General features: G+C 48.8%; 1 protein-coding gene across 6 annotated transcripts in view; it reads left to right on the plus strand.

Annotated features, from left to right (window-relative positions):
* Positions 1-14,141, plus strand: part of PLCH2 (phospholipase C eta 2) — a 57,119-nt gene that overhangs the window by 4,868 nt on the left and 38,110 nt on the right. Inside the window, exon 1 of one of the 6 annotated variants that reach the window (XM_027895256.1) lies at positions 1,854-2,040. The exons of 4 other annotated variants lie outside the window; for them this stretch is intronic. In XM_027895256.1, coding sequence (XP_027751057.1) covers positions 2,010-2,040 — 31 coding nt within the window. In that variant the 5' untranslated portion in view covers positions 1,854-2,009. Of the gene's footprint in view, positions 1-1,853; positions 2,041-11,510; positions 11,741-14,141 lie in introns of those variants that run through there. One more of the 6 variants, XM_027895255.1, reaches the window with a different exon arrangement.

A 14,141-nucleotide genomic window follows, 5' to 3' on the forward strand; every position in this document is an offset into this window, starting at 1 on the left:
ATGCTGCGAGGGGAAAAATATGTTCCTTTCATTCATTCCCATGGGCCGTCAGCCCGTGTGTTGTCAGAGATGGGAGGGGAGCAATTCCAGCCGTCTCTAAGAGAGTGCAGCTATACCGGCATTATCTGTGGGAAGCTCTGGAGACACTGCCATCAGCTGTGAATGAGCCCGTCAGTCAGAGCTGCTCAGGAGATGCTGTTCTGGGAGGCACCCTAAACAAAGCTCAGTCTCTCCCACTTTCTCACAAGTAAATGATTTGTATCTGCTGGTAAAATTAACCCTGACTGCAAATACAGGTGACTCTCAGCCTGTGTGTCCTGCAGCCTGGACTGTTACAGGCTGGCTTTGATTTGCCCTGGGAGCTGGGCACAGAGTGTTTTAACCCCTAAATCATCTCTGATTGATGCTGTGAAACCTGCCTGGTTCCAGTAGCGCTCAGCTCCCAAAGCATTCCAGTGCCCTTCATCTCCAGGCACTTTGCTGTTTATCTCCACATCAGAACCTTATCTCTCAGTTCGATCTGAGGTGAAAGGCTTCGCCAGGGAGAGGAATGCTTTGTTTCTCCAGAGAACAAATAACTGCAGTTGTCTTCTGAAGCAAATCCCAGTGGTTTTGTGCAGTTATCAAACTATGAGGAACTGCCTGATGGGTGGCTGCTGCCTTCTGCCAGGCAAACCCAGGATCCTCCACTGGCTCTAGGGGGAAGAAATGAGAGTGCTCTTGAACTCCTGACCTGAGAGCTACAAACCATGAGGTCAACCTGTGAAGAGAAACTGTTCTATTACAGACCTTCTCTGCTGAAAAAGCTCTGCACAGAACAGAAGAGCTGTGAAGAGTTTAGAGAAGAGTGAATGAGATTATTTTTGGCAATATCAGAACCGTGATATTTCCCTGAAGTAATAATCTTTTCCCTCCTGAAATGTTGAAGTTCCAGGCAATTGGCTCAGTAAAGAGGATTTTAAACCTGTTTGGAGACCATTCTAATCCCCTTGAAACTGCTGTATCTCCTACTGAACTGAAAGAGGGAGGGGGGATGTTCCCACTAGGCCAGCAGGATCTGGAATTGGATCTGAGGAAGAGGAAGCTCCAGGGTTGTGTCACAGTGAATGAACTGTGTGTTTACATATGCAGGTACTTGGAATGTGTGAGACCGTTAGTGAAAGTGAGAGGAAAAGTGTTCCAAGGAAGTGTCCTCCAGCACCAGGCAAATCTTGGTAAGAGGGGCAGATGTAGGAGCTGGGTTGCTGTCAAGATGATGCTTAAAAATCAAGAAATGAAGCTTAATGAAAGCTCAAAATGCTCATTTGCTAGAATGAAATATGAAAATAGAAATATGTTAGAAGCCCTGGCGTTCAGATCCACGGTTGCAGAACAGGTTTTGTCCTCATTTACTAGCAGAAATAAGGAATAGATGGACAACAAAGTACTGTTTGAAGGAGGGGGGGTAAACAGCTGTGCTTTATCCAGCATGGTGTCCTCCAGAGGAAAATGCTTAATGAGGAAAGTCTAGTTCGTTTTTCTCATGGAGCTCCAAGTAAAAATTTGCATCAGTTTTACTGTGGGCAGGGATTAAAAAGTTAAAACTCCCAAGAGATGCAAATATCTACAGCGTTTATATATATATATATATATCTGGTAGTTGTCCCAGGAAAACACCAAACCTGTGGAAAGCTTTGCAGTTTTTTCCCTGTTGACACGAGAGGTGCCAGGAAGGGGATGCCAGCCAGGGAAGAGTTAATTGTTCCAGCAAAAAGTAATTTCGATCAAATCCTACCTCTTCTCTCCCCCGCTGCCGTGGTGTTGGGTACAGTGCAGGAGCTTGTACCATCTCAGCACTGGCAGTGATTCCTCGGTGACTGAGCTAATAAATGGGATGAAACTTAAACTGCCTGCTCACACGAGCACAACGAGGGACTTGCAGAGGAGGGAGCAAGCCGGAGGGGAAATGCAGAGTGTTTTTACATCCTAACACAGGCAGTTGAGAGAAGCACTCTCATTTCTCCAAGCTGATGGATTTAGGAAGCCCATCGCAGAAGCACAGTAGGTGGATTTACTCTCTTTATTGCATACGCTGGAATTTTAGCTAGAGGATAAATTGCACTCGTGCTTGTGGGCTCAGTTGTTGTTTAGTAGTACTCTGATAACGTCACATTGCTCTTCCTTTTTCTCACTTGCTCGGAGATATTTAGCTGTTTGACCCTGCTTGTAAGAGGATAATATTTTTTTAGATCTTATCAGCACACTATCATTCCAAAAGCTCTTTTATCTTTAGGAAGGCATGTTTTATTAATTGTGGCCATAGTATCTAGATGAACATGAAGGCTGTTTTAGTTAAATGAAAATCCATCCCACTGGCAGCAAACGAAACATGCTGCTCCAGAGGAAGGGAGTGCTGAAGAACAGCAGTGCCCAGCTGTTTACTCAGGGCAGCCTCAACAGCTGTAGACACTGCATGGGAGTGTGCCTGGCAAAGTTTACTGATGGAGGAAAGGAAGGATGGCTTTTAATAAGAGACTACTTCTCTCTTACCTCCCATCGCTCCCCAGTGCCATCAGTCACTGGAGCAGGCACACGGGGCCGGGGTACCTGTGCTGTCTGTGCTTGCACAGGAGTTCTGCTGATCACACTGTGCACTCGCTCCTCTCTTTGTCTGTGGTGCACAGTTCATTAAGGCCATTAACACGTGCAGATCTCAGATTATTCTGCAGCGGGGTGTGTGTTTTGTGGCTCTGGGTGTCTGTCAGCTCGTGCTTGTGCAGAGGGATGTTCTCGTGTCGGTGGCTGTCGGAGGCTCACATCCCCAGTGAGGGTTGTAACACTTCAGCTCTCCTGTGTGATGAGCCGTTCTGAGGAGATAATTAATCAGGCAAATGACTGACAGGTAAATTACAGCCAGCACAGGCACTGCATCTCCCTGGTAGAGGCACCTGCAGGCACTCAGGTGCTGTGCAAGCAAGTCCACCGTTCTATTCTTGCATTTTTCTTCTCTCTGTGGGCTTTACATAACCTTCCCCACTCATCTCACATGCGTTTGCACAGTCCTACTGAGATGATTAATCCTCCTCTGGAAGAGCTTTTTTAATAGTGCAATTCCAGATATTAGATTCAAGCTTCTTACAGGCTGGGTGGGGATAAAGTCTGGATTCTCGTGACATCCCGTAGATGAAGTTGGGGTGTCGCAGTGACAGTTCCAGTGGCTGTCCCAGGCAGTCGTGCTGGGCTCTGTGCTGGCTGTGCAGCCCTCGCTGGCCGTGCTGGGCTCTGTGCTGGCTGTGCAGCCCTCGCTGGCCGTGCTGGGGCTCAGGTGATGGCAGTGCCGAGCTCAGGGACCGCTCGGGGACCATCCCGGCTGCGCGCGGCTCCCTCCTGGGGCACGGCGAGGCTCGACACAACAATCAGTTCTGAGTGTCAGGGAGCTGTGAAGGTCCCCGTGGCCTTTTGACTGGGGAAGGTGCGTGAGTAGGTAGTTTAGGGAGGAGACAACGCGCTCCCAGACCGAGCTGTGCCCCGCGCTCCGTGCGCTCCACACGCATCCCGGTGGCAGCGGGGACAGCGCGGGGGGCTGGCCCTGTCCCCCCTCAGCACCCCTGCTGGGGCCACACCGAGCGCTGCTGCCAGCTCGGGCTCCCCAGCACACGGGATATGTTTCCAGCTCCAGATCCAGCAGTGTCTGAGGGCATGTTCCTGCTCTGCAGCACGTGATCATGAGCTGCTCATAAACTTAGAAACTCCCTTCAGCAGCCCTTCGTCTTTTTTTCATATTTTCAGGCTTGTGTTTTCAAATTGCATCAGTTCCTGTGAACCAGAACTCTGTTAGTAAGAATTAATGGTGTATTTCTGGTGAAAATTATCAAATCACTCGTGACCTTCAGTCCCAGTTCAGCCTGACACAAGGTAGTGAAGACCTTTGGTCTCCATGTTCTTCTAGCAAGTTTCTCATCAGGGGCTTCACTCTCTCCCTGCATTTCTGGGCCAGCTTTCATGCCATGTCCCCGCTGTTTGGCCATTCATGTTCCTAAGAGGTTAGTTCTAACCCTTTTAAAAATAAACCCCAGCTGAGGTCGAGCCTGGCAGCACAGCTTTGATGCTTGCTGCTGGAGCACAGGATTCAAAGTTGAGTCCCCCACAGTTCTCTCCTCCAGCGCAGTCTCTTCATTTATTCATCCATTATTAACTGGTGATTTGAGTACCAGATGCGTTTGGGGGGCATCCATAATTCATCACCAGGAAGGAACAAACCCTGGCCTGTGGGCAGTGAGGACTGAGTTAAACTCACTGGCTGCTGGGGGCAGGGACTTCCCTTAAAGAGAGAGCAGGCCCAGGGCATTGGTCACCTCTAAGTTTGGCCTTTGGTAAGGATTTGGATCCTGGATTCCTGGGAATTCCTGAGAGCTGTGCCTGAGAGGGCAGACATGAGGGGGCAAACATAAGGTGGGTGTGGGTATCACTGAGGCTGCTGCTTGCAGGTTCTGGGTTTGGTGCTCAGACTGCCTAATCAAACCAGCCAAATTCTGTGCTCTCATTCCATCTGCAGGAAGTGGCTGAAGGGGTGACAGCAGTTGGAATTTGGCAGTGATGAGCAGAGATATGTGCAGGGACTTGACTTGAAGCAAGTTCCTGTGCTGAGCACGAGCTGCATCAGCTCTGTGCTATTTGTGGGACACCCCTGATGCTTGGGATGTGACAAGGCCTAAACTTGTGTCTGCTGAGCCCTCTTTTTAGCTCTCTAGGATTTTGGTTCAGGTTTACGTGATTTTTCTGTCTCCAGGCAGGAAGTACTTGAAAAGCCCTTCTTTTAACTGCAAGACTCAGAAACCTGTTCACAGAAACCCGTTTCTTCCATTTGGGAGCAGAATGTGGAGATTTTTTTGGTTGTTTTGAAACACCTCATCTCATGTAAGGTTATGTGTGTCATTAATCTGTACTCCATGCTACTTGGTGCATCCCATCTATAGTGTATCTATAAGAAATATAGTGGGTTTTAAGTCAGTAACTATTTTGGTGAAGCAAGACATTTCGATCCAGTGTACATGCATTATTTTGGGAATTTTCCATTGTAGAAATGCTGAAAGAAAACCTTTCCCACTCTTTTCACCATTCTCTGCTGCAAGGCCATCCGGTGATGTTCCTGACACCTGAGGGAAACCTGAGCAAATAGAGTTCTTACAAGACACAAACTGAGACTTGGAACAGGGGTAGGATAAATATAATCCCTACGAGAAAGACAGGGGATTTTGGACCAAACCCTTCCTGTCCCACGTGCTTTAATCCCCCCGTGCTGGGTCCTGCTTCCTCGGGAGGTGAAGCAGAGCAAGGCTTTGGCACGTCTGCTGCTCCTTGGAGAGCAGCTGCACTTTCACTCCTCAATCTCTCCCCTGTCTGACTGGAGGCCCATCTGGGAGGGACCAGCGTGCTGAGAGCAGGTTTGGCAGCACAGCTCCCTTCCCACTGCCGGGTTCTGAGCAGAACACTTCCCTGGTGGTGCCGAAGGGGCTGGGGCACAGTCAGTGCTGTCACTGCTGCGTGTCGTGAGGGAACAGAAAGGACCAGCACGTCCCTTTTGGTTGTGCTCTCGGGGTGCTGTGTGACCACAACAACCTGTCACTGCAGGTCTGCTCTGGAATCAGCACAGTCCTGAGGGGAGGAAAACACTGCCCATGGAAGTGCAGCCCTCCCAGGGCCTGTCTGGGAGCACAGCAGGAGTGACCTGTAAAGGGGGTGGGTCTGGAGCTCCCCAGGCTGCTGTGGAAGATGCCACGGAGCTGCCTATGGATGACAGGGCAAAGGGATGCAATTGCTGTTTATAATAATGGGCTTGGTATTTTTTGCAGCGGTCTCTGACAACTGGGAGCGGGGAGGAGGGGAAGGTGAACTGGCTCCCAGGTATGAAGCAGAGCTCAGGATTTTAGCTGTGTAATGCAGTTTCAGTCCCACATCTCCCTGCATCTTGCAGAGAAACCTAATTTTTTTAAATCTCCACAGGCTTCTCGGAGACAGAAGATGCTAATTTTAGAAATGTGGCAGCTCGTCTTCTTCCCCACCCCCTTCCATTCGCTGCCAGAATGCTTAACAATCCAGTAAACAAGCTGTAGGAAAAAGGGGAATAACCTCAAGAGCTGAGGGTGGTGGCCTCTTGGCAGTGGCATTTTTGGGGCAGGACTTGCCCCCTGCCCGTGGGTCTGGAGTGAGGGGCCAGTTTAAAAATAGAAGAGTAACAGTTGAGCTGACAGTGAAAAGAGGTATTTAAAGGTGCAGTGATCGTGGCTGGCAGTCCCTCCACTGACCTGATTAATTCTGCACCAGTACTCAGGATAGTCTAAATTAAAGCATTGCATAAGAATAGTGCTGGGAAGTAAAGGAACAAGCCCAAAATTTTTCAGTAGATCTTGGATATCTCATTTTGGGTGTTTGTCTGTGCCAAAAACCTGAGACGGGAATTGCACCTTTCTCAGAGTATCTGTCAGGGAGTTTGTCATAATTACAAAATGCGAAGGACACCGGAACAACTTCTGATTCGAGATCCCTTTTTGCTGTGCAAAGAGTAAAAAGGTGTTACTGCACCTGAGCCAGCACCCAGAGTCCCAGTCAGTGCAGACAGTGCAGGATAATTCCCACACTCTGCCCTGCTCTCCTCGTGTCGCTGCACCCTCACCCTCTGCTTCCACCCCGTGTGTGAGAGCAAAGTTTGGAAAATGTCCATCCACACTCAAATGTGTCGGGGTTGCAGCTCTCTAAACACCAGGCCTTGTGCTTCTGCCCTGGTTTCTGCAGCAGGTGGAGTGATCCCAGCGCGTTGGGTAGAATTTCCATGAGGGAACTTTTTATTTAAGAACTTCCCATGCAAAGCACCCACCATTCCTTTGGCTTCCAAAGGCCTGGCACTTTTGGAAGTCTTTTGTTGGAACTGCTCTTGTGGGCACTTGAAGCTGTGTGTGCAGATAGACATTGGCAACCATTTAAAATTTGGCATTTGTTGCTCCTTCAGAGCATCCCTGTGACTGAAGGTTTTCTGCCAGACCTACACAACACACACGTGTGTGTTCAGTTTAGAAAATCTGCTATTTTTAAAGTAGGAAATGTGAGGCAGCGAAGTGTTCATTACATTCAGAACACGTGGATAATAAATCTGCTTAAATTTAACATGCATCCTAATTTCAAACACCCTCGAGTGTCTGGAAAGTTTAACAAAGCATGAATGCCTCATCTCCTCCGTGCCTGCACAGAGCAATGCATTTATCTTTCCCAATTTATTTGGAACAATGGAGCAGAGTGCAACACAGCTGCTTCTCGTGGATGCAGCCGTATGTGTCTGCTCCTGCTAATTAGTAATCGATTCCCCCTCGCCGCGCCTTCCTCAGGGCTGTGAGAGCTGTGTCTGTGCTCAGCAATCCCTGCCACAGTTGTGACTCAATGAGTCGCAAGTTTGGATGTCGGGGAGGGAATTAACTGGGGAGATTTTGTCATGTGTGTCAGGTGTTCTGAGTGCTGTCTGCTGAAAACTGAAATGATTAACTCGTGTCTTCGCTGCCTTCCTGTCTCTGGGTGTCTCTCGTCCCCAGCACACACCAAAGACGCAATTTCCCACCCAGCAGGTTTTTACCTGGTTCTGAGGACAGTTTATGTGGTTCAGGCAGCTGTGATTCTCTGCTGCTGGGGTTGCCCTGTGCCTTTTGCTCAGCTGTCCCCCAGTGCTGCCACAGCTTCCAGGGGGCACCAGAGCTGTGCTCTGCAGGGCAGGAACAGAGCAGGGTGTGAGTGTGCCCCCTGCACTGCCCACAGCACACATGCAGTAAAGCAGCTGTGCTGGGCTGCGCTGGGCAGCAGCAGTAATGCATTTCTGGTTTTAAGGGGGTAAAAAACACTGTGTGGAGAAATAAGGGGATGTGAGGTAATCTAACCTTCATCTCCGAGGGCCCTGTCTCTGCTGCTCGGCCTCTGTCATCACCAGGCCACTGCAGCTTTAGCACCCCGGTGGAGGAGCTGACAAAGCTAAGTGGAAAAGACAGGGAAAGTGTTGGGAGGGAAATGATCCTCGGGATCACAGCTCCTTGCTGGGATACCTGTGGGATCTGCCTGGTTGCCGAGGGCAGGCAGGTGTTTTCCTGAGAGCTCTGGTTGGACAGACCTGGGAGAGCAGGGGCTGGGGGGGAGGGCTGGGCAGAGCCACAGCCACTGCCCCAGCAGGGCTTTGCTCTTGTGTCCAGCCTGGTTGTGATTTGTTAGACATTTAAAGGTGTACAGCAAGGGATAGCGCAACATGACACTTGGAGCACTTGGAGGGACAAAGGGGAGCAGCAAACCAAGGTGTTTTTTTTTGTTTGCTTGTTTGTTTTGGTTTGTTGGTTTGGTTTGGTTTGGTTTTATTTTTTTTAACATTTTCCCTTTAATGATCTGAAAAGAAATATCGTGAGTCCCAGCAGCAAACATATGTCTGTCAGCAGCTGTCGCTGCAGCAGCTGCAGATTTTATCACCTGCAGACAATGTGAACTACTTACTGAAGTGTTTGTGTTTAAACAAAGTGGCCCAGACAACAACGTTTCTCTCGTTTTCAGGTTCTCAGTCAGGAGTTTACAAACACGTGTGAAACATGTTTATAGAGCACCACAGGAAACAGAAATGCAGCATAAAGGCTCGTGGGGTCTGTGGGGCTGGGTTGTGGCACTGGGGGATGTTCCTGTCACTGAAGTGGTGGAGAACTCAGGGCTAGTTCAGTGTGTGGGTAGTTGAGCTTTAGTTGAAAAGGCTTTCTGAGACCCCAAGATCTATTTGGAACTGTCTCCAGGGAACACACATTCTTCCCAGCAAATGTGTATTACATAAGATGGGAAGGTGCTTGTGTCTGGCAGAGAAGAGGGGAAGGCAATGAAGAAAGAAAGGAAAGACAGTCACTTTGCCCCCTGTTTGAGCTGAGATTGGACAAGGTATTACTTGCAGGCTGTGAGAGATTTTTTCCTTCAAGTAAATTGTTGTTTGGGTGGAAGAGACTGTTGGTGGTTGGTTTTTACTGTTTCTGTCCCACAAAGGTGATTTTGTTTGGAGAAGTCTGTCTTGTTCCCAGTGTGCTGGGCTTCTCCTCTTCTCTGCAGAAAGCACATGTGAAGGTAGCACGAGGACCTGGGGAGAATTTCAAACTGCAAAAAAGAAGAGGAAACTACTTCAGCACTAGATTGTGCATCCCCATGGCTGGAAATCCATCCTTCTGCTGGATGTTGTTGAATTTACTGTCAGCTCAGGATCAAATGTAAGGAAGGATCTCGTAGTTTTCTGATCTGGTCGTGTTAGTCTTGGTGACTGTCTGTAAACATTTGGCAATCCAACCTTAATTTGAAACTTCCCAACTCTTCATATGTTAAAAGAATGGTGATTTTGTTCTATGTCTTGCCACCTGCTGTTCTCTTCTGTGGCAAAGTACATTGGTAACTATGGGAACAAAAACTTAAGAACAGACACCCACATGTGTTGAAGTTGATTTATAGAAGGTCTTGAAGTGATGCCACGGATTGTGAGACGGGGAACTGTCTGGATGGGGTTTGATGGCTTTCAGAGAGGGCTCAGGGCTTGGCTTTGCTGAGTGTTTCCTGAGTGGGGGAGCAGCTGGAGCTCAGGGAGTTGGTGCTCTTGCCCTGGAAGTGCTCATTCCCAGTGGGATGATGCTGTGGGAGTGATCTGGGAGGGACCTGCATCCTCTGTGCACTGGGGATCTAGAGCTGCATCCCAGGGAGTGCAGGGACACTCACGGAGCTGGCTGTGACTTCCAGGTGCATCCCCACAGCAAGAGCAGAGCTTTGGACATCGTGGCTCAGCTGCTCCAGCAGCACGCTGGGCTTTCTCTGCACGGCTGGGAAAGTGGGAGCTGAGAGAATTCCTGGCCCCTTTTAGTCCCTTCTCAGGACTTAAATCTTTGTGATGTGACAGCACCACACCACAAGTCACTCTTCTGCTCTGGTTGGTAGAACCAGAGAGCTGGGAATGGGCAGTGAAGGAACTGGGGCGTGCTATGCTCTGTATAATATGGATCTGACAACGGTGGGGGTTTGTTCTGTGCTCTCCAAACCCAAGTGCTGTGACCTTTCCCTGCCACTTATGCACTTCTGGTGTGAATCTGGGTCCGTAAAAGGCAGATCAAAGTTTGCCATTGATTCCAAGAGTCAGCACATTAGCTTCTCATAGAGAAATATCTTGTGGTTTAAACTACGTGTTACTTGGAGTGAGAGAATCTTTTTATTGTGAACTGCTTTGGTCTCTGTGATAGCACAGTCTGTGTTCTCCTTACCTCAGAAAATTTGCATGTGCTGTGAATGCCTTCAAATGTTTCTCTGACACTCGTTCTGTGACCCTGTTCTAACTGCACAGCAGAAAACTCCCAGAGAAATAAAACATTTTACTTTATGAAGCTGATATCATACATTACCCAGGCGCTGGTTCTGAATCTCTTATAGTCTCACAAGTGAGACAGTGATTTGGTGATAACCTGCACTCCCTCCAGGAAATGAGAGCAGTGGCACAGAAAGGGAGTCACCTCTGGGGTAAAGCTGGAAGGTTCTCTGCAGTGTTGGCCCTGACCAGCTGATACTGAAGTGCAGTGGATGCAGGAGGAGAAGCCCAGGTGTAATGTGGTGTAAGTGTGTGGTGCCCCAGAGGCTCCTGGAATGAGTGCTCCTGGCTGGGTTGCTCAGGAGATGAGGCCTCAGGGGACACAGCCGGTGCTGAACACCACTGAGCAAACGGGACCATGTTTTACTGAAAACAGCCCTGAGCCCGAGCCTGAAATCACTCCGGAGCTGTGTATGTCAGGGGCACATAGGACAGGCAGGAACCGCTCCTGGTTGGAACTTGTAGGCAGCACCATCATAAAAAGGTGCTGAAATTCCTCTCCAGAAGGGAGACAGAACTCAAAGGTCTGTGTCTGCCTCCTCGTGTGTTGTGTTTTGGGACCCAGAGTACAATAATGTGTATTGCTTCCCAGGCACTTCCCATTCGTGCTGTGTTAATGTTTCCTTGCGAGTTAAAAAGGAGGGAAATACGCGGTCTTTGCCAAGAAGAGAAATCAGAGAGAAGCCCAAAGAGAACAGCTTGCCTATTTTTATCAGCGACTGTAGACTTGCTTGCTAAACTTAATAGAGTCTGGGAGGATCCCATAAGTGTGTATCAAGCTGGAGGGACACAGGGGAGGCATTAACAAAAAAAGAATTGATTTTCTTTTCCCTCTTAAATGAAGCAGCACCCCAGCGGTGTTTGCTGCCTGCTGAGTGCAGTGCACCCCAGGGGAGTTAAAAGTGAGTTATCCTTTCTTTCCCGACATCCACGAGTTCTGCCTTGAGTTCTCTTTTGAAGGAGTGCGGCGAAACACGTGGGCGCATCGTGCCTGAGAGCAGGGCAGCAAGGAGTTAATAGCCGGTTATCCCAGGTGGTTGAACACTTGGGTTGCAGTGAAAGGCTGGGAACACTCACCGAGCTCCTGCGCTGCTCCCTACCTGTCAGCAGCTCCCGATCCACTACTGTGCAGGGAATGAGGGATGAGCCTGCTCAGCCCGGAGCCAGGGAGCTCCCCTAGGAGCCTGGGGATGCTGCATTAGACACCGACGGGCAGTGCTCTCTGCTCCTCATCCTTTCCAAGAGTCTTTTGAAATACCAGGGATGTGCACACGGTCTGTGCTGCTTCCTCTGGTGCGTTCCCTCGAATCTCTCCCTGGAATATGGATGATGCAAGCACAATTAAATGCCTCAGCCCCGAGAAAGGTAAGGGGAAAATGTTTATTTTAATCACCCTTTTCGAGGGAAATTAGTTTTACTGTAGAGAAAAGTACAGCTTGCAGAGCTTCTCTGGGCACTTGCTTTCTCTTATTCAAACTTAAATGCTTAAAACAAACAGAGCAGTTTCTTGAGGGAGCCTCTGCTGTACCTTTGCCTCCTATTACCACAAAGCTTAAATAATAAATGTATCTCTCATGGCTGCTTCTTCCTGCACGAGAAGTGCAGCTGAAGGAGCGCACCAGGTACGTTCTGCTCCTTTTCTGCTCCCTTAACTCGCTGCTGTCACCAGAAGAAAGGCTTTCTATTTTTAACCAGAGACCTTCTGCTACCGACATGGGAAGAGAGGAAAGAGACTCCAGAGCTGTTGTGAGTCAGATGTATTGTTTTAATTTTTCAGAGCAGGGGATTTGCTGCTCATTAGGGGTAGTTTCTTCACACCCGTCCCACACGGAATGGTCGGGGTTGATTGAAGGTGTCCGTGGCGGGATGAGGGCAGGGATGCAGTGGGGGAGTGCCTGGAGCTGGAGCACTGGGCTGCAGGGTCCTGCATGCTGGACCTGGAGCTCAGACCTGCACTGAGGAGCCCTGGCCGTTCAGGACCGGTCCTCAAAAGCCCGGTTTTTATTTTTAAAAGCTTTATTACCTCGTTGATTTGTTCGGTAAAAGCCCAGAGAGAGAAGCCCTTCCCTGTGATGTATTTTAATTGACTCAAATGCCCAGCTTGTCTCTGTGAATCTTGTATTTTGTGCCTGTTAGGCAAGTGGTTTTACAGGAGTTATGCAACAAGTAAAGAGGGCTGTGTTCATTTCTGGGTGTTCAGAAAAGCCGCTCTGTGTGCTCTGGGTCCTGATCTGACACCTCTGTGTCTCTGGGGAGCAGAGCAGGAGCCTCACTCCCTGTGTTTGCAGCTGTAGAATACTTACTCCCACATTCCTGGATCCCTTCCCATGTCTTTTGAGGGATACACTCATTAAAGTTCTCTTTCCTTTCCTAAGAATCATTTCTAGATGAAAACACCACATAGAAAAAGCTCCAACTCTGCACGGAAATGGCCATTGTTTTTTCTGTGTTTTATGACCGTTTTGGAAATTATTTTACATATAGATAAAAATAAGATAGAATCCAATAATACTACTAGTCTGTGACATATTAGTCAGAGAACTATGCAAACAATCCAGGTAAGTAATCAAAGTGTCTCAGTCTGCATCAGAACAACAGGAAAATGTTAACCAATATTTTCCTCTGAGATTTGTTAAGAGTGAAGCAGAGATGGTGAGATGCATTTGAGCATTGTCAATATTTATTCAAATAGCAAAAAAAGCAGATTTTAAAAGTTGGCAGAAGAGTTTATTTAGTTGTGCCATATTGCTGGAGTAGAGGCTGGAGATTTGGAAGCTTTAATTGAACTGGATGCTAAATAGAGAGGAGCTATTTCCTCTGGGCAAGATCTTGTCTCGTTCCAGTGAAAGAGGGTGACTTTCTTAAATCTTCAGAACCTGTAAATTCCCAGGTTTTGGATTGAGTTAATCAAAATAGTACATTTAGCATGGAATCACAGAATGGTTTGGGTTGGAAAGGATCTTAGAGCTCATCTCATCCCTCCCCCTGCCATGGGCAGGGACACCTTCCACTGTCCCAGCTTGCTCCAAGCTGGCCTTGGACACTTCCAGGGATGGGGCAGCCACAGCTTCTCTGCCCAACCTGTGCCAGGGCCTGCCCACCCTCACAGCCAGGAATTCCTTCCTAAATATCCAATGTGAACCCACTGCCTGTCAGTTTGAATCCACTGAGGTTCTTCTGTTGAGTGCTTTTTCTAACAGAAGTGTTTCAGGGCTGAAAGTTAAAATAGTTTGGTTTTGAAAACCGTGGGGATGGGACAGTGTGAGTGTTCCTCCTGTAATGATTGTCCTCTGAAACATGGTGTACCAGTGTGGATCCATCTGCAGTTTACACAGACAGTGTCCCCAGGGAAGGTGTGATGGAGCAGGAATTGTGTCACCCTTTTGCCTCCTCGCTGCTGGGTTCAGCTTCCAGCTTCTGGGAACAGGTGGGAGAGAGAGGGGCTGTCCTGGAGGATGTCCTGAGCACCATCCCTGTGCAGTTAGGAGGGTTCACTCCCTGCCTGCAGTCAGAAGGGCTGAGGAGGGCTGGGTGTGTGGCTAAACCCGCTCGGGGGCTCTGCCAGAGGGTGTCGTTCTAGGCCAGCCAGTGCAGGCACCTCCAGTGACCTGCCACTCTCCTTTTCTAAGGGCTTCTGGCTGCCTGGAAGCTGCATAGTCATGGATGATGATCCAAACAATTACTTGCTCCCAGGAACTCTGGAATGTTCATCTATCCCTAAAGAGACACTGGATCCTGTCAGTGCCATGCCCTGAGTGAAGCATCT

Source organism: Empidonax traillii, unplaced genomic scaffold (assembly GCF_003031625.1).
Source record: "Empidonax traillii isolate 1590-97213 ecotype Southwest subspecies unplaced genomic scaffold, ASM303162v1 scaffold454:size726355, whole genome shotgun sequence".
NCBI lineage: Eukaryota > Metazoa > Chordata > Aves > Passeriformes > Tyrannidae > Empidonax > Empidonax traillii.